Source organism: Podarcis cretensis (genome assembly GCF_951804945.1).
Source record: "Podarcis cretensis genome assembly, chromosome: 9".
In the NCBI taxonomy this organism is placed as follows: Eukaryota; Metazoa; Chordata; class Lepidosauria; order Squamata; family Lacertidae; genus Podarcis; species Podarcis cretensis.
The window spans coordinates 21,498,002-21,519,145 of record NC_137178.1 but is presented as its reverse complement, the minus strand read 5'-3'; the positions used below and the strand labels follow the sequence as shown (position 1 = coordinate 21,519,145).

At 42.9% G+C, this 21,144-nt stretch overlaps 1 protein-coding gene across 1 annotated transcript; it reads left to right on the top strand.

Moving 5' to 3' along the window:
- The first annotated feature begins 2,102 nt into the window (after positions 1 to 2,102).
- LOC307224289 (alcohol dehydrogenase 1-like) lies at positions 2,103 to 16,995 on the top strand. The gene is made up of 9 exons (XM_079991037.1): positions 2,103 to 2,259; positions 8,167 to 8,268; positions 9,176 to 9,317; positions 10,515 to 10,602; positions 10,711 to 10,933; positions 12,449 to 12,709; positions 13,095 to 13,230; positions 13,727 to 13,865; positions 14,741 to 16,995. The coding sequence occupies exons 1-9, from the start codon at positions 2,242 to 2,244 to the stop codon at positions 14,763 to 14,765; spliced, it is 1,134 nt and encodes a 377-aa protein (XP_079847163.1). The 5' UTR covers positions 2,103 to 2,241; the 3' UTR covers positions 14,766 to 16,995.
- Positions 16,996 to 21,144: the final 4,149 nt, after the last annotated feature.

The window sequence follows — 21,144 nt, the reverse complement described above, 5'->3', positions numbered from 1 at the left end:
GGTGCAGCTGCTTCTAAGACGTTTCTAAGACCATCACCAATCCAAACACACCATACTTTTAAAACATGATCACACCACTAACATTCATGACTTTCCACTCACAACACTAGAATTCCAAGACGCCTTAACAAACTACAGCTCCCTAGATTTCTTGAAAGAAACAATATGCTTTACATATGCTTTTGATATACAGTGTGCATGTGACCTTGACCCCCTGTTGTTCTTACAATGTGACTCTTCAGCAAGACATCTCCTTGGCACAAATTCACTCACCCTCTTTGGTCAGGCGGCATTGCGGGGTGATGCTTATTCCCCACCCCTGCCATGACCCAACAGGGAACATCTGCTCTGGAGATTTTCCTGGCCGCTGTGACCTCAAAAAGGGTTCTCGCGCCAGCCAGGAAGTCAGATTTGTAGCCTGCCCACAAATTGGCCAATCACGGGCAGGGTGCAAGGCTGGCTCCTCCCGAGGGGTGGGCCCAACTTGTAATAATAAAATTTAAGGTCTTATATATATATAATAAATGTTCATAAATGTACCAACCAAGCATGTACATAGATCACACAGGAAGACCGACCTGAAACCATTTTGACTCCCAAGCTGACCAAATGTTTTCTCTGCAAGGAGGGAGGGGATCAGGGAGCCTTCCCATTGTCTCAGGAATTGAGTAATCACCATTTCAAAGGGCGACAGACTACCAGGAAAGGCAATGAGATAACCTGGCAGACAGGAAAAACAACAACATTCAAATTTCTGTTGTGGACCACCTTTTCTGTGATGTAGGTATGATGTTTGTGGGGGATGGTCGTGGGTTACACCCCTTCTGTGATGTATGTATGATATATGGAGGGGTGGTCTTGAGCTCCAGGGCAGAAAATTTAAAATGTCTATATAAGGGCAGGCACACCTTTGTTCTGGATCCTCCTCCTTTCCTACATGTGAGGGGAGCACCCTGTAGCAACAGATCAATAAAGATCAGGCTTACTAGCTGCTTTGCTTCTCAGTATTCTCTGGTTGGCCTCTGTTATTTTCTCCTACAAATAGGGAACCCACGTAAGGACTCTATACAGGCTCTTGGATACCCCATAAGGGGAAAAGGGCAGATTTTGTTTACAACAGACTGAGCCAGCAGGTTTTCTCTGGTCCACCCTCCGGGTATAAATTACCACCAGCCTCCACGACCCCACACAGTTTCTGTTCAGATCTACCCACCTCCCTATCTGTTATGCTTTGCGTGCTGTGCTTGACCTTGCAATGGACTTTGCTGGTTGCCATATTCAAGGCTGGGCGGGAATTCGTCCATTGGTCTAACTGGCCTTCTCTTATGGTTTTGCCTAGCTCATAGCAATTGTCACAACTTTGGCAGCTTAGACCTCTGCTTGCCTCTCCAGAGCTCAGGGTATCCTGTTAAAGGGATTTGGAAGGAGTTGATTCTGTCCAGATGCCCAGGCAGGGGCAGGGGCTATATCTACACTAGAAATTTTAGCTGGAGACCAGACAGAAAAGGGGAAAACTACGCAAGTGGGAGGAAGCATTGCAAATGAGGTGCAAGAACTGCATTCACTACAGGCATCCCCTCCACTTAAATGTGATTCACTCTGTATACACACAGCCATGGGAAATAGATAGGGGGGAGGGAGGGAGAAGGAGAGAGAGAGAGAGAGAGAGAGAGAGAGAGAGAGAGAGAGATTCGTGATGGCATGAGAGAGTTGGCATGAGAACAAAACTAACAGATATTCTTCAAAAACTTGTAATGGAATTTCTCTCACCCAGTTTTGACCCTAAGGGTTTTTAGCATCTGAGTAAACACACTGTGTGTGATTATGCTCTATTTTATATAAATAATTTGAGAAAGCGAACACGGACCAGAATGATTTTTACTAGTATGTACAAGTTCTTAGTCAAACAATCTGTAACTGAGCTGACCTTTTTCTTTTTGGATCCAATATTGTGCTAGCTCTTAATAGTTAACTTTAGATGGCAGCTCTAGGGGGATTTGATTTAAGCTAAATATCTGCCAAGAAGGAAAGAACTTTGAATGCTAGCTGGAAATGGCCCCTCCCCTTTCCCAGATGGCCTATCATATATCTATGACACATTGTGTGTGTGTGTGTGTGTGTGTGTTGGAAATAGTACTCTGTGTATATGTTCTTGCATTAGGCAAGGAGTGATAAGCAAGAAGAGAAGTCCTTTGTAAAGGAGTAAACTTGTGGGAAGACTGAAAGTCACGATCCAGACACATGGCAACTGCAGGAAAGGTAAGGAAGACTGTTTTTATGGCTCAGTCTATCTAAATCTATCTAAACACAACATGCTAATGTTTGCATTTGCACAGATGCTACATTGCTTTGAAGAGGAAAGAGCTAAGTGTTGCTACATCCCCATTGCCAAAGCAGAGACACCTCCTCTGATTTTTATTTTTGCGCATTCACTTCGCAGCTGCAAAGCCAAGCTGGAAAAACTTATCTCCTACTTGTAGATTCCAAACATGAGCCTGCTTGATATACGCAGAGGAGACAAAGAGCAGGATGTTATATTTTCCCGACAATGCTAAAAAGCTGGCATTGTATTGTGTAAGCGTTAAATAATAAAGGAAGAAGTTCTGGATTTAAAGGTTGCCTCAACCACAACTGGCAGGCTGCTTTACCCAAGTTACTATTTCTAAATAATCTATTCCATATATAGAGATAAAATATTTTTACATACCTTACCAACTTATTTTGATAATAAACCTGTCGTTTGTATAATGATGCATGTATATAATTACAGTGTTCCCAGCAGCATATGTTGTTTGACATTGTCTTGTATCTAATTGCATCAGTGCATAAGAAGACTCCGTTTTTCAATTATGCAAATATTCTTGGCCTTTTGCCTCAGAAAGCAAAACTCTCTAGTTTGATTTACAAGTCAGTATTTTTATCTCTCATCTGCGGTGGAAATTAAACTCTGTAAAGTGTGATGCAAAAGCTTAGAGTTGTACTATGCCATAGGTCATAGTCTGACTCAGGTGCCTTGTTAAAAGAATTTCAAGTAGGAGAGTAGGAAGGAGCAGAGTCAGCCAGATTTGATACCTGCCAGCAGTATCATAACAAGAGAGATTGCCATACAACTCAGTACAGTGGTACCTCGGGTTAAGAACTTAATTCGTTCTGGAGGTCCGTTCTTAACCTGAAACTGTTCTTAACCTGAGGTACCACTTTAGCTAATGGGGCCTCCCGCTGCTTCTGCTGCGCCGCCGGAGCACGATTTCTGTTCTCATCCTGAAGCAAAGTTCTTAACCCGAGGTACTATTTCTGGGTTAGCAGAGTCTGTAAACTGAAGCATCTGTAATCTGAGATACCACTGTATAAGGGAGCTCCTTAAATATCTCCATTATGAGCTTTGTGACATTCCTGATTCTAAACGGATGAAGTGTTTTATGCACGTTCATGTGTCTTAGAGAAACACAATGTTCTTCATATTAAAGGGAGAAATAAGACATGAACCTTTGGACAGCTTTGCATGTTACAACAAGTATGTCAACATGAAGTACAGGTGTTGCATCCCCCTCATGGCCCTTCTAGTGCAATGTAAGGGGGAAACAATTTGCAGGAGTGAGATATGACAACTGGTTTTGTATTTGGAGCCGATGTCTCTCACCCTTGCAAACTTTAAGACATTATACCAGAAACACATTTACCTTTACTGATCCCTCTCTCTCTCTCTCTCTCTCTCTCTCTCTCTCTCTCTCTCTCTCTCTGTGTGTGTGTACACTGTATATCATCTATATCTATATCTATATCTATAGCTAGAAATTCAGTTCTCCACATTTATGTAGCAATTTGTGATTTAAAAAAAATCCTCATGACAATTTGTCAGTGTTTCAGTGCAATTTTTTCCTAATAAACACATCTATGTATGCAGATTTGACTAATCTTTTTGCAAACAATTTGCCCAAACATAGTGAACTATTTTTTACACACACACACAAACACACACATCTATGAATGACTTTTTATGAACATTCCCTCCTAATAGTTGCATTTTTGTACACCTTTTTTCAATTGGAAAACAGCACTGCAAAATGAAAAAAAAAGCACAAAATTCAAACAGCTGTGTTTTGGTTAAATGAGTCCTAATTAGGAAACGGGATCAAATTCCTTCCCCATCCCTGGATGTTGCAGGGAACAGTTTCTCCAACCCATGCTTCTCGCCTACACACCTGTTTTGAAGGTGCCAGGAATGTTTTGTACAGAGGAGGGGTCAAGCAAGCCTCTACCTGCAACCTGTGAAGGGATACTACCTGGAAACAGGGCTACAAATCTCACCTGAGGTGTTGCAGGTTCAACATTGGGAATAATCCCCACGTTTCCCCATACACGGCAGAAACTATTCTTCATTAAATGGGGATTAAATGATGCAACTTATGTACTATTAAAATGCCTTATAAAATGCCTTATAAATGAAAGAACTGGGTGTGGACCTTTACTGTTCTGGTATATTAACTGCATACCACAATAACTATGTAACTGAATAGTGCAGGGAGAGATTCAGAAAAGGCTGCTGTTAGTGGTAAACAGCTCAGAAGAGCTGTATTTCGAGGAGAGACTTTTATAATAGCTTGTGGTGCAACAGTCATGCAAGAATCCACAGCTTATCATGAACTACACACAGTTTTATGCAGGGTGGATAAAAAGCAATGATTTTTTAAAAAATAGATTTTTAAATTTAAATCGGATTTTTAAAATAAAGATAGTTTATAAAGATAGTTTTCTATTTAAGTTACATTATAGTACAAAGGCTCTTCATCAGGAAATAAGGATTTGTTTAAAGTTTTTCATGTGTGTTAAAACTCAGTCTGACGGTTTTTTTAAAAAAAAATCGTTTAACCACATCAGTTAACAAACATGGATACATATGCTATAATGTTGTTGTTTTAGTTAAATAAATTGTTTAAATTGTTATTAAGGAAATAATTATTTTTCTCCTTCCAATAAGGTACAGCAGAAAAATTGTCCAAATATAAGCAGTTAACTTATTAAACCTCACAATAATTTTATAATTATCTGTCTATGTATTTCTAATAGTATAACCAAATCAGTAATTTCAGTAATCAGTAAAAACTACTCTGAAAATTTATTATTCCAAAAATGAAACCTTCATCTGGTTGTAAATACTAAGATTATACCAGCAAGTATGAGTCTTTATGTTAAAAAAAGAATGATTTAAATCAAGTCTTATTGACTAGTGATTTAAATCAATTTGATTTAAATTAAATCCACCCTGGTTTTATGTATGCGGGATTCTTGACAGTGTAGTCTCCTATAATACCCAAATTCCCATTTTTAGTGTTTCTTTAATATGAACGAAGCCTAAGGGCACGAAACAGAAGGCTCAAAACTGGTGAGGGGAACAGACACACAGCAAAGGGCTTCCGGGCATGGGCGTAGCCAAAGGAGGGTCAGGGGGCAGCTGCCCCCCCCTCAAGTAAATCAATAAAAATACTTAACTAACTGAGGTTCTGCCCCCTGTAACATGAAGCCTGTCAGGAGCTTGTTCTACACTCGAGTAGGACCCTGGCAGGCAGAGACACATGCCCGACTGGCATGTTCTCTCCCTCCTGGTTGAATGTTCGGGAGCTTCAAAAGCTTTCTTCAGCCCGAAAATCACAGCAACCGATGCCAACAGACATCAGCACACTTAGGGATCCTCAGTCTTTGCAGTTTGCATGACAGACCTCAGCATTTTGGCTAATCTACTTTATTTATATATAAATACACACGGAACACTGCAACATGGCTCCCTCTCTCTCTAGCATCAGACAGCAAAGAGAGAAAGAACAAAGGACAATAGTCCCACTTCACGGAACACAATAACACAAACATCCTGTCTCTATCACTTCCCACTCTGTGGAGTCAAAACATACCACGTCATGTGAAAAATAACAATTCCATGACTGCAATCACGGAGCAGGAATTCTAACAGAGCCTGCCATCCCCAACATAAATCCTGGCTATGCCCATGCTTCATGGTTGTTGTATCAAACTAATTCGTACCTATATCCCATTGTGGAAAACTTCGAGAACGAAGCACTTGTTGAGATTTCATCAGCAACAACAGAGTGAAGCATGAAATCAGAATCCAGTAGGGAAGTCGGAGAATTCTCTCCGAAACAGAAGCAGAATTTGCAACTGTTTGCAAGTTTGTGCCATATCCAGGCTGGAAATCAATCCAGTGAATATGATCCATTCCAATCCAATGAAAACGATCAGTATTCACTCCAGTGCCATTTTTCTACAAAAGAGGTACCTAAGCTCACCATGAACTTCTGCCTTGTTCGCTTAAGAAGAAGAAGAGTAGAAGAAGAGTTTGGATTTGATATCCCGCTTTATCACTACCCGAAGGAGTCTCAAAGCGGCTAACATTCTCCTTTCCCTTCCTCCCCCACAACAAACACTCTGTGAGGTGAGTGGGGCTGAGAGACTTCAAAGAAGTGTGACTAGCCCAAGGTCACCCAGCAGCTGCATGTGGAGGAGCGGAGACGCGAACCCGGTTCCCCAGATTACGAGTCCACCGCTCTTAACCACTACACCACAGTGGCAATGGCACCATGTTGTTGTTTTTGAAGCCCACAACAGATACATAAAGTATGGTAAATAGCCAACAGTGACTCAAATAATGTAGTATATGGCAAACTGCACCAAAACGGAAACAGTGACAAAGACAAGCAGTTCTCTTGTGCACATTTCTGGGTGTACAACCTAGTTCACAGCAAGGCTGCAGTCCCAAACATACTTACTAGGAAGTTAGTCCCATTGAACACAATGGGACTTACTTATGAGCAAACACATGTAAGATTGAGGCAACTAAAGTTTTGTGTAGAAATTGCAGAGGGTATTTGGCAGGGATCTCTGCTTTTTAATTTTCGATGGTTGTAACGCACCTGGGACCTGCTAGTGTAGTGCAGGTAATGAATAATAATAATAATTATTATTATTATTATTATTATTATTATTATTATCTGAGCATCTTCTATACTGTATCTATTTATTTTGAGTGGCTATTTTGAGGTGGAGGGCAGAGACTGGATTGTATGAAGACCAAATAGCTATATTCAAGTGGATGGGTTGAAGAGTGGTAACTAAGAACATAAGACAAGCCTGCTGGATTATGCCAGTGGCCCTGCTCTCTCGCTGGAATAGATGGACCAATGGTTTAGCATAGTCCAGGCAACCGCTGTACGTACCCCAAGCTGTTAGGGTGAGCCAGGTTGCAAACTGAGCAAATACATAATGTCTTGTTGGAAGAGGGAGAGATTATTCTTGCCAGCAGTCCGAACTGATAATATGCAGAGCAATTTTGAAATAAGGCCTTGGGGCCAAGGTTGCGCACACCTGCTGTAGGGTGAAAGTGGCAATCTCCATGCTGACTACAGCAACTCTAAGGTTGCAATCTTCACTGAATCATTATAAGGTACACTGTGAAATTCATCTCTGACCTGTTTTGATTGGCTCCATTTCCACAGGTGATCAAATGCAAATGCATAACGTCTTGAGTTTCCTGTGACATTATTGTTCCTTACTTTCTCCTTTTTGTTTAGCTGGCCTTATGCTCTACATATCACTACAATTCCATTTCTTATTTCCCCTTTTTCTGTAGTTTGCAGCAGTAGTGGAATACAGATGTTTAGTTTGGATTAGCTGATCCAAACAGAGCCAGAGATTGGAGGTGGTAGGATGGAATGCAATTGTTATACTGCAGGGGTTGGGTGCATAGGGGTCAGAGGTGGAGACCGAGGAAATCACTCTCCTTGTTTTCTGATGTGTTTGTTTTGTTATCAATTTTTAAAACAGCACACAGAATGTAGGTGGCGGGGGGGGGGGAGTTGGCCAGACTGTGTCTCTCCCCCAATCTCACATTTGCACTCAGGAAAAAAGTGAATGTACCATTACTTTTAAAAGGAACAAAAAACTGTCACACAGATGCTTAAAAGAAGTGTAAAATGGCAGCAAAACCTGCTGTTTTGGCAATAATAGCACAGGATGAGGACAACTGATCTCTGCTGGGGCTTAGATTTTAAGTCCTCAGTGGCTTGGGACCTAATATCTGAGGGAAAGCCTCCTCCCATATTGTCCTGCCTTTGAAATTCATCTTTGATCTTGTTTTCATTAACTCCATTTCCACAGGTGATTAAATGCAAAGCCGCAATCATCTGGGAAGTTGGCCAAATGCCTTCTGTGGAGGAGGTGGAGGTTGCACCACCAAGAAGTCATGAAATTCGAGTGAAGGTAAAATATATTATTCCAAAAGGGAAGGTGCTTTCATTCATTGTGAATTATGATTGTAGTGGCTGAGGATCTTGTGCCTAAACTCTGAAAACTTGGATAGGGGAGTCTTGAGTGGTGGAGGAATGGTTCTGGAAGACTTATACTTAAAACTCAGAAGTTATTCTTTCCTCACCAGTGTCTATTGACAAGGCAGCTCTTGGCAGAACTGAATGGACTCCATGCAAAAGAAGAAAGATCCTGCAAAATTCTCAATCAGATTTGTGCAGAATTTCAGCAATAGTTTTGGTGTGATTGCACTTGAAACTTACACAGCAATAAGAAGCAATGCATATCCAAAAGCTCTGAGCAAGTTCAAACAAGATTAACAGTGAAAGATTCTCCCTGTTATCTTTCATACAAAGATTATCCAGTGATATGACTCCAGCCCCTGAATCATGCCACAGCTGCAGCCTGAAATAAGTCAACCCAGGCACAATTTTACCATATTGTAATTCCATCTGATGATTTACCTGGTATGCTTTGACCATACCGGGACCTGCTTAGCTTCTTCAAAGCGGTAGCCTCATGTGCCTTTAGATCATATCCTCCAAATATGTATTTCTGGCTAGTCCTTTGCATCACAGTTAGTAAAATCTGAACGAGATCAAGTGGGTAACATTCTTGCTGAAACTTCCCATGTGAGCTGGTCCTCTCTGTGAATACCTGATTCTTTGAGGGCTCTGTTTCCAAACTATTTCTCCATCAGGGGATGCAGTTGTATTAACAGGGTATCTGCATGATCTCCTGTTCACCTGGAGACCCATGTTTATGACAGAGACAAAAAAATTCAGTGCCAGTTCCTGATGAATATGTTTGCTAGGTGGAAGCAGTGAAAGTACTGGAATCGTATTTTGCGTTCCCCCTGCAGATAGTGGCCACTGGGATCTGTAGGACAGATGATCATGTACTGGAAGGCATTTTCCCAAACATAGACTACCCAGTTATTGTGGGTCACGAAGGAGCTGGAATTGTTGAAAGTATTGGACCAGGAGTCACTTCTGTAAAGCCAGGTAAGGATGGGGCAGATCAGAAACTCAGAAGTGCCTGTGTATTGGACACCATTAGGATTTGCAAGCATGGTGTAAATAGCTTGACTACACATCAACCCCAGCAATCAAGGCCCAATAGCCAGGGATGGTGAGAGTTGTAGGATCACATTATGTACTAGAAATAATCTCTTTCTTCAAGTACCCATCAGAATCATAAGAAACCCCATACCCCAAGGATCCTTGTCCCAAATCAATGACCTTTGGGCATTGCCACCAAACCCGATAGTATGTTTCTCTGTTGAAATACCTCTTCCAATAGCTTCATAACAGACAAAGTAGCAATCTAAGCACTGGCTAAAAAATAATTAGGAAAAAAGAGCTAGATAAAATCACTATAAAATATTGTGGTGATTTGGAGGTTCAATCTGAAATCAAGCTTCCCCCCCCCCCTTTTCTGTTTTCCTTTTGGTGTCCTCTACTGTGGGTTGGTGAAGGACCCTATGTGAGAGGCAGGCAAGGAAAGAGCTCCCAGGGTGGGAGGCGGGGGTGGGATAAAGGGAAGCTCCCAGGTGAGAGATGCGAGGGTCTGCTCCTTTTTGTGTGAGATAAGGGTTAAGAGCTACCTTTGAGAGATGACTTTGCATTTTCTTTTCTTTCTTTTGTTCTTGTTTTCATTTATTGTATTGTATTATGAAAAAGCTTCAATTTTTTAAAAAAAAAATGCTGGTGGAGGGGATAAGAGATTACATGCGCTAAGGATCCTTGCCCACCATCAGATTTCCTTTGGGCATTGATGCCAACCCTGAAATACATTTCTCCTTTTCCAACATTCCTGGTTAATATCACTGTGTTTCTCACACAAGCAAGCAAGTATACCCTGGCAGAAATGCTTTGGCTTTATTGGTTGACAATAAAAGCTTCCTTGTGCAAAGGGGCCCTCTGTGTACTGGCTACAAATTAATCAGGAAAAGGGGGTTAGATAAAAATCACTATAAATTGTTGTGGCAATTTGGAGGCTTAATCTGAAATCAAACTGGATTTGAGTTTGTTTGTGTCTCTGGTAACTTCTCTCCCTTACATCAGGGATGTTGGCTTACATTATGCATGTATGTTCTGTATTTCATTAATACTATTGCTACAAGTTTGTCATGGCCTTTGAATAGAACAATAAGCCTATGAACTTAAACTTTGTTCTTGTCCTTGTTGTTTTCCCACAAGGTGACAAAGTCATTCCTCTTTGTATTCCCCAGTGTGGAGAGTGTGGCTGCTGTTTAAGTCCTAAAGCTAACTGCTGCCTCAAGTCCCAGTAAGTTCATCTGGCATCTTCTATTAAAGATTTGTTTTTCTTAGTAATATGGAAAATTAGTATTTAGTCCAATTTATGATACAGACCAGTCTGAATCTTCACAAACAGCCTCTGTGAACCTCTTCAAAATTTGATGCCAGATAAGACCAGCAGGTTCACCTGCAGAGGGAAACAGATCCACCACTTCCTATGGACGAGCACATTCTCCGAATACACAGTTATGCCTGAGGTTTCCATTGTAAGAATCGACAATGATGCTCCACTGGATAAAGTCTGCCTCTTTGGTTGTGGGTTTTCTACTGGCTATGGAGCCGCAGTCAATTGTGCCAAGGTAAGAATCAATTCACATTTCTGTTTCTCAAATAAGTGAAACAAGAGTATGCTTACTCCCTGCTAGAGAAGAGAGGCACCTTCAGATATCACTTTTCCGAAAAAAACAACTGATGCTACTTGAACTTCCCTGCTCTCACTGGGTCAAGCCTCCCAACAGTACCTCTAAAAGGAAGCAGCAAAAGGCTGTTGTTTGGGTAGGTCATTGTGTTTTGATTTTACTTTCCAGGCATTGTTAGTTCACCAGCTTTACTCCCCAGAAGTCCCCTTTCCAGGGTTTCCCTCAAGCAATCAGAGACTGTACCTGTGTGAACCTAACCTCTTCTCCTCCCTTTTCATGCCTCTTCTGGTTCTGAGAGATAAGTGGGGAGGGAGCTTGTCACAGCAGGAGGGGGAGACACCCATGACTCTTCACCACCCTGATTCATCTCTGCCTCTTGGTGTATCTCCACTTGAGGAGATTTCACCCCTCCCATATCCAAGAATCTGCTGATGTTCTCTGCTGATTCTCCAGAGAGGAGGGGCGGTTTCTGCTCTCTACTTATTCCGCTCCAGCCTCACATCAATGTGTCGGAGAGAGAGAGAGACTGAGTGTTAGAGAGAGATCGGATGTATAGATAAGGTTGCTGCTAAGAGCAGCTGCAGACACTCAGTGCAGTTCAGCTTTTTCGTTTAGACCTCATTTAGCTCTGTATATAGTTGTGTATTATAGTTGTAGATAAAATAAAGAAGATACAGAGCTGTTCTCCGAGTCGTTTATGCTCTGCTGTACTCTGCTATACTCTGCTGTGCGACAACTGTCTTCTTGTTGGAGTGAATCCGGTGCTCACAACTCTAAGCTGTGAGTCCACAGCTCTTTGACCTGTTCCTGTGCAGAAGGTGGTCTCTGGAAGTGCTACCCCAGCTCGCCTGGCCCAGTCGGGGCTGAAGTGGATGAGTCTAGTCGGTGGCACTGGCTCATGGGCGATGCTGACACCACTCAACTCCCAGCTTCAGCTTCTCCCTCTGATTCTGGACTTCTCTGTGCCACAAACTTTCCCAGCTCACTAAACCCTGTTACTTCTTCAACTTCCGACACCCCCTCCTTCACCCTGTGACCACTCATCATTATCCCACCACACCACTCCGCAGGCTCTGAGCCTTCCTCTCTTTGTGATTCTCCAGCTAGTTCCTCCCAACATTCCTCTGCATCCAACCAGTCCATGACATATTTTGTATCTCATCTTTCCTTCCAGGAGCTCAAGGTGGCATATACCCCAACTAGTTTAGGTCCCGCAATATTCCCAGTGACTGACCCAAGGTGACCCAGTGAGCTTCATGGCAGAATGGATATCTGAACCGTGATCTTCCAGGTCCTAGTCCAACACCGTAACCACTACACCACAGTGTCTCTCAGTTCTGTCTCTCTATGCCTCTTCTCTTCCAGTCTGCCAGTCTTCCTTCCTCCCAGATCCTCAATCCTGCTACATCACTTGTGTTCTGGGAAGTCCCTAATGAAGTTTATATCAATTTGCAGGTTGAACCGGGCTCTACCTGTGCCATATTTGGCTTGGGAGGTGTCGGACTGTCTGTTGTCATGGGCTGCAAAGTTGCTGGAGCATCCAGGATTATTGGGATTGACATCAACAAAGATAAATTTACTAAGGCCAAAGAGTTAGGAGCCACAGAATGCATCGCTCCTCAAGATTTCAAGAAGCCCATGAATGAAGTTCTGGTAGAGATGACAGGTCTTGGTGTGGACTATGCATTTGAAGTGATTGGACACACAGACATTGCGGTATGTTTTCTGTTTTGATGCTCACATCCCCATTTTTTGGCTCTCCTGTTCAGCCCAAGGCTCACGTCTGTGATCTCTCCTTATATAAGCAATGCACCTGGCTGGGACTACGTAAAAGATTTAGGTGGGAAATTCTGAAGACAGAGGGAGGATTCTCGGTTGGAGGCAATATGCTTCTGAATTCTACTAGCTGGAAAATGCAGGAGGAAAGAGCATTGCTGTACTCTGGTCTTGTTTTGGGGCTTCCTACAGGCACCTAGTTAGCCACTGTGATGCTGGACTAGTTGGGACACTAGCCTGATCCACCAGACTATTATGTTCATATGCCTTTATATTGCAAAACCATTTCCATTTCTGACCTCATTTTTCTGTGTGTCCCAAACAGGTCACTGCCCTTAAATCCTGCCATTTGGGCCATGGCACCTGTGTGCTTGTTGGGGCACCTCCTGCAGGATCACAGCTCTCCATCGACCCTACTCTGCTCCTCACAGGAAAGAAATTAATAGGATGCTTGCTTGGAGGTGTGGATTGGTTAAAGTTGTTGATGTATGGCAGCTACTGCATTGATCCATAGAACTGGAATGGACATTGAAGGTCACCGAGTCCAACCCCCTCCTCAGTGCAGGATCTGCAGTGGGATACAGCCACATCATCCCAGATAGATGGCCTTTCAGCTTCTGTTTAAATACCTCCAGCCTAGGGAAGCCCATCATCCACTGAGCCAATCTGCTTCCCTACACTAGGTAGTTTCTCCTAATGTTTAGCTGAAATCTGCTTCTCTGCAGCCACAGCAACCCTGATAGATGGCCTTCCAGCCTCAGCTTAAATACCTCCATCCCATTGGCCTTTGATTCTATTAAGCTTATTTTCTTAATTTATAAACAGGAGTTATCCTCATCTTCTAAAAAAATTTATGGTAATTTATAGCTCACACATCCTGACATTTCCTGTTCTTTAAAAATAATAAGCATCCAGCTTGCATGCTGATCCAATGTCCTTTTATTTCCCCCACCCCAGGTTGGAAGTTAAAAGATGCTCTCCCTCAACTGGTTTCTGATTACATGAAAAAGAAATTTAATACGGATGCATTAATAAGTCACACATTGCCCTTTGAGAAAATTGCTGAAGGCTTTGAGCTTTTACATGCAGGAAAAAGGTATGGGTTCTATGTTTTATTTTTTTATCCTTCCTTCCTTCCTTCCTTCCTTCCTTCCTTCCTTCCTTTCAATCTACTGAAAGAATGGTGGAGTGGCAGCACTTGGCTGACCACCCAAAAGCTGAGGGGTGAGGTGGAAGTTTGAGGAGGCTGGGAGGTCAGTGTGGTGAAAACACCCCAGCAGAGCCAATCCATGGTTCCTGCTGGTTCATTTGCATCATGCCAACCTCCCAGCCATGTCACTCCTCTTCAAATGGGGCCTCCCTGATCCAAATCCAAAACATTCATCTCCAGGTCAGTCTTCAAGTCAAAAGAAATTGCCACATCTCACATGGCAGGGGGAGAGTGAAAGGTGAAAATGTTCATGTTCCTTTTTACATGCTTTGGAAACGTCAGAATTTGACTTTCATCAAAGCAATCTAAAATGCCTCAGATGACAGTATACAGACTGTTAAGAGCTATAAACAGAGCCAGTCCTGACATTAGTCAGAGTGAGATGGCTGCTTCAGGTGGCAGATGCCAGGAGATGCACAGCACTGGGAAGATGCTGGAGGACAGAAATTTTTGGTGCAATGTGAATGGACCTACATCCCCTGGACTAGCCTGTTGTCCTTAGGCACAATGATGGATGCAGTCACGTCATCTGTGTCAGAATAGGATTCAGTAGCCAGTCTGGTCAGCTTCTGAACATGGAATGGGAGGGAGGCACTACCATCTTGTCCTCTGACTCAGGCCAAAAAATGTCTTGGGCCAGCCCTAGCTATAAAGTATTCAAGCAGAGTCAAGGCTGTTGCTATAATATTTCCTGATGTCTACTGAATTTTGCTAGGGTGCTTTCTCATAGTTATATTAATGTTTTCCCTTTTCTCTTTCAGTATTCGCTGTGTTTTGTTGTTTTAAACCTTCAGAAGCATCCAGCAAGAGGGGCCACAGCTGAATACAGCTTGCCATCCTGCAGATCATTTGCATCCCTCCCCAAATTCAACTGAGCTTTTATTGAAATGGTTGAGGGTTTACAACCAGTAAGAGTTGAGAAGCAAATGTAGGGGAAACATGTAACCCTTATATCCGTTATTGTAGCCTGCAAATGCAGGGTGCATGTGCTTTTAAGATGTTGCTGGAGCCCTCTGGTGTCCAACTAGGAACCTTCCAACCAGTTCACCATCCCCTGTTGCAATGAGCCATTGTGAACACACTACACATTTAAAACACTATCACACCACTTTAACAATCGTGATTGACTCACAGAGCTACAATTCCAAGACCCCTTAACAAACTAGAGTTCCCAGGATTGAGAAACAATGTGCTTTATGTATGATTTAAATATACAGTTTGCTTGTGGCCTTGACCCTTTCTGCAAGATCAGGGTTCCCATTCACAGCAGCCAATACCCTTTAGACCTTTCACTCAGTGCTGGACTAACAAATTCTCTGACTAGAGCTACGGAGGATAATAACTAAATGAAACCTCCAGATTTAGGGGAAGTATATCCCTAAGAATACCACCATATCGCTCCAAATATAACCCACCCCTGAATACAGCCTATAACAGATCACTACCATAATTAATGAGAAGCCCCAACAAGAGAGGCCCATTGCCTTCATGAGCTGCTTGTGCATCTCCCAGAAGCATCTGGTTAGCTATTGTATGAAACAGGACATTGGACTAGATCAGCCTTTCTCAACCTGTGGGTCCCCAGATGTTGTTGAACTACAACTCGCATCATCCCTAGCTAGCAAGGCCAGAGCTCAGGGATGATGGGAGTTGTAGTCCAATAACATCTGGGGACCCACAGGTTGAGAACTGCTGAACTAGATGGACCCTCGGTCTGATCCAACAAGGATCTGATCCTAGATTCTTATGTTAATCATACTTGGACCTTTTGTCCCTGCGGGTGGGTCGTTCTTACAATGTGATCCTTTGACAAGACATTTCCTTGGCACAATTGACAATGCTTCTTTCTCATCTCAGTGGGACTCATTACATCTGGGGCAGGCTAGGTATGCATGAGTGGTGATAGCACTATCAGCTGACTTGGAGAGCAAGAAGAACAACACTGTTCCTTTCCTGAACAGCTGGTACTACCCTTGTTTTTTCCAGCAAAGCCTATATGAACACCATCCTGGCTGGTCGATTAGACTAGGAACTCTGTAGGCAGCACCCAATCACATGCTCATTTCCTCAGACTTTTTAGGATATATGGGTGCCCCAGAGAAGTCTTTTAAAATGTTCCCCAGGAGCTCAACAGAAAGCAAACAAGCAGCAATAGTTTAGCTGTAGAGAGTCCATCGCTTGCAAGCCAAAAGAGTGAGGCCTCTCCATTGGCACTGACTGCAACTTTCTGTGCAGTGGCTCCCACTCTTGAGGAGAAAGGCCAGTTTGTAAATCGAGTAGAGGCTCAAAAGAAACTTCAGAGGAAACTTGCCTGCGTGTAAATTCCTTCTTTGCATCACAGACATGATCTGCTAATTGTGTAATGTGCTTTTTCTTTTAGAGCAACAGCAGTAACAGCACTTGCTAGTGAAGAGCGGGGGGGGGCATGCATGCAGTGCCTTCCAGATGTTGTTGGGTGCCTGTTCCTAGCATAGCCAGGGCTCAAGGATGATGGGAGTTGTAGTCCAACAACATCTGGAAAAGATGTGGCTGAAGTCGTCAGTTTGGAAAAAGGGAAAAACTCAAAAGAGAAACTCACTCTTAAATTGAATTCCACACATCTCTGCAGCAATTCGCCGTTTTATAAAAAGTACTCGTGAAAATTCATCAGCATTTTAGTGTGTGTTCCTCCTAATATACTCATTTTTGTATATAGTTTTTGACTGGTACATGCATTTCTTCAAGTATATTCTCCTAATATATGCATTTTAGTGCACATTGCTTGGTTGGAGAACTACATCGCAAAATTCAGAGACGTGAGAATTTTAAAGGATAATTGTCTTTTCCTTCGAAAAGTATGAAGGAAGCAGCTTCTCACTGAAATGCAAACCAATTCAGATTTCTTCCCCATCCCTAATCTGGAGGGTATAGCTACTTACACTATGGAAACTATTTCCTTTTTGTTACTGACTTTACTAACTGGCTTTAATAGCAAAAAAAGGACATATATAGCTGAATAAACAGACCTTTACAACCACCCATTTCTGATGTCTCCTTTAGTGGCTTGGGTATATATTTAGCTGTGTAACTTGTTAACAAGCTCAGAGCTGAAACTTGATCTTCACTAACTATAAGCCAGCTGTATGGCTGATTTTTAGTTTACGTCACTGGCCTGTGGATATTTTTTACTCTGTAGCTCCTGATATATTCAGCCCTGAAACATAATATTATCCATAGCCAGATATTTTTCAAATACTCTTTTAAGAGGCAAGCAAAACAGCCACTGTTTGGGAGTTTAAAGCTTTTATTTGAATATGATCCACTGATTTCAGACATAAAAGTCAGCTAATGAATGGAAATGTATCAGTACTTCAAGCTCCGCAATTGTGAAAATGGGTTAGCATAATCTCACCGGCTAGTTTAAGTCATCTTTGCATATTTGCCTCTCATAGAGCCTGTTTGGTGTGACCTTTGACAGTTACAAGTTAATGAAGGCCAACTAGCTGTCATGCCAACACTAATCATAGGGTGGTTGCCACCACTGAAAGGGGTTTTAAAACCACCAGGATTAAAAGTGATATAGATCCACGAGTGCCTTTTTAAATTTGGGGTGCTGTTCCAACCACCCTGCTTTTAGCTCTGTTCTGTATTATATTTAAAAATAATGTATTTTCAAGAGGGAGGAGGCACTGGTGAATTTCAGAGCTCCCGAATAACCCAGGATAAAAACAAATGAAATATTAAGCAAAAGTAAAATTCATTTAGGAAAATGAGAACATACATTCAGACAGGTAGCAGTATGGGAGTGAGAAAACTCAGGTTCGGGGGCCAAATGTGCCCCCACCTCTTTATGTGGCCCTGAGGACCCACCTATAAAAACCACCCTCCTCAGTCACATACCCTCTTCCCAGATGAGTAGCTGGCAGTGTGGTAGGATAATAGTGGTCACCTGACCTGACAGGGAGGAGAGGTGAAGGGGCAAGGTGGTGGGGAAGTCAGTGTGGTACAAACACACCAGTAGGAATGTCAGATTGGCTCCACCAGTGAGCTTGCACTATGCTGCTCTCCCCTCCACCGTACCCCAGTAAGCAGTGACACAGTTGTCTGGAGGTCATGGGAGCTCTGCTGCCCCACCATGCTGACTGCTGCTGACACAGGGCACACTGCTCACCAGTCCTGCTTTGCATTCTCCTTGAGTATTTTCACTAGGCTGTGTCTTTGAATTATGATACAGTGGTACCTCGGGTTACATACGCTTCAGGTTACAGACTCCGCTAACCCAGAAATATTACCTCGGGTTAAGAACTTTGCTTCAGGATGAGAACAGAAATCGTGCTCCGGCAGTGCAGCGGCAGCTGCAAAACAGGCGATGCATTCCATTCTTGGTGAACTCTTATCCTTCCTGTCGTTTCTCAAACAATGGAAGTTGAGCCTCTCTTAAACACAGGAACCATGCCTGTTCTTGTTAGCTTTCCTGAGAAAGATCTAATCTTGCCATGTACTCTATGCACTTTGCCACGGCAACAGCTAAATGAGAAAGTTCTTACTTCCTTTCTGTAAGAAATCAGAAAGTTCTTACTTCCCGACACTGCAGTGCGTATGTTTTGACATTGAAAAATAGCTTAACAGTGGCAGACAAGAGAGAAAATGGAATTCATTCTTATAGCATTGGCCATTTGTTTGTTACTGTGGGCATACTATAAGGGGAAGCCGACAAAAAAAAATCCCACAATAACACATATTATGTGTTCAAGGTTAATTGGCAAGCCCACTGGAAATGTTTTATCACCCATCACAGCTTACTAATATTTACAACATTATGTTGCAGAAATATACTACCACATGAGACTTGACCCGTTTATACTGGGAAATAGGAAGTGTTTTACTTGCACTTTTTAAAAAAAGAAATCAAACCCCTCTCCACACACACATAATCACGGTCTCAGACATAAGTAGGTGTTCAATTCAAGAGACAACCCAATGCAGGCCAAGCTCTCCTGGAGTAGAAACTACAAATTCTGAATGTAAAACAGATTCCTCCTCCAACCCTCATTTAAGTGCGTGGTACTCTTGGTAATCTGATTGCAGCAGAAACACTCTTTTGACTGATTTCTTGCTGTTTCAATTATATAAGGAAACATTATATAAGAACCATTAAGGCTTTCCGTTTTTTTAAGCAAAATCTTTGTCCAGCAATAATCTCACAGTATGTAAATATTTACTGTAACTTCCTGCTAGAGTTTTATTTCCATTTAAAGATATGAAATGTTTTGTTTTAAAGCTGTCATATTTTTAGAGGTCATTTAGGGAACAGAAGGTCAAACTATACTGATGCATTATTTTAAAATAGGCTGCAGCTACTTCTGGAAAGATTCCACAGTGACTGTGTTGCAATATATAAGCTTAACAGCATCCTAAAATGTCACGATGTAAAATACACTCAAATCAGTATAATTTTATTCCACATTATCATACCGTTCTAAATACCCATCTCAGCTCTGATATGATTGGGCTTCCTCAACCATGGCATGCAAGCATGCATGGACTACTGTTTTCCCACCAAATCTAAATGTTGTGGACTGACTTTCATTTGTTTCCTGTTTAAAAGTTCTTACTGCTGACCTCAAAAACTTTCTAAACCCCCTTCATGTATAGATTATGGTTTCCAACCAGCCAGAAATTATTGGATCTATAAACCACACAGAGGACTGTACATGGTTGGTGCATAATAGCAACAAATAAATTTGCTTTTATTTCATCTTTTGGCCTAGTGGTTTGTAAAAGGAGGCTTAAAATCAGGATTTTAAAAATATGCATTAAAACAATAGTATAACACAATAAGAAACATTATATCATATTGGTTAGCTGCCCAAATCAGTGCTTCTATTCTTAACCTGGTTGCATGGTCCTGTGGTTGATGAAGGGATGTTCTTTGACTAGGCAACAGTTGGGTAAGAAGGATCCATATTGTCAGGGGCTCAGGAGCAGAGGCACAGGGAAGAGAGGAGATGGAGAGCGAAGGGGAAGAATCCGAGGGGAGCGTAGGAGAAGAGGACAGTGGACCGAGGGATTCCATGAGCCTCTCCAGCGAATCGGAAGATTCACAGAAGGGGGCGCCAGTGGCCAGGGGTAGGGGGTTCCCAAGGGGAACGCCCAGGAGCAAGGGGGCAGCAGGGACTCCCAGAGCAGTAGTTGGAAATCAGGACCAGCTTCCCCACCAGAGCAGAGTGGGGGGGAAGAGTCCCAAGGATCGGGGCCAGTGCATTCCCCACCAGGGAGAGAAGATAAGGCAGGGCTGACCACACCTCCATCGGAGAGTCAGACAACGGAGGGGAGGTCAGATCCGGCCAGTATCCCGGAAGAGGGAAGCAGTGACAGAAGTAGTGTAACGGTCAGGAGGAAGGTCACTGGGTTGGCGCGAGAGGCAAGTTCAAATGTACAGGAGCGCGGGACAGCAGAGAATGAGGATTGGGAACCGGGTCCTAAAGTCCGCCGGAGGCAGGGGGAGGAGTTAAGCGACTCAGCGTCAGAAGAGTCCAGAAAGGGGGATGCCCCAGCGGGCAGGAGGACCCAGAGGAGGAGAAAGCAGCGGAAAAGGTGGAGCAGGGCTAGGATCTTAAACTGGTGTCAGAGGGGAGGAGATTCAGACGGGACTTCGCCGGTCTAGGGTTTAAGACGTAGAGCTGCGCGCTGCGGCTTTAAAATGGAAACTGAACCTCAATAAAGACTTTTGTACATAACGACAGCCTCGCGTTGGTCCTCTGTGAGCTGGGACCTAGGGGCAGCTCTGACACATATGTATTCAAATGTTGACCTCAGCCACATGGGCTCTTGCCACAGGGGAGCAGTTTCCATGCCACCTGCGCCAAGGAAGGATGGGACCACAGTGGGAAGGGCCTGAGCTCAGTGGTACAGCATCTGCTTTGCAAAACTCCCCAATTCAGTCCCTGGCATCTCCTGATAGGGCTGGGAAAGACTTCCGGAACGGATTCAGTTCGACCTCTGAGGTACCACTGTATTGTAAAGTCAGAGTCATGCACCTAGAAAGTTAAAGTCAGCCTCTGCTGCTTTCTTGTTCTTGTGTCAGCTAATATGCTGCCCGTATCAAACGAGCATTTATTCCACATATTTGGACTGTAATAATCCAGGATATTATTAATATCCTTTAGGACAGAGGCTTTATCTT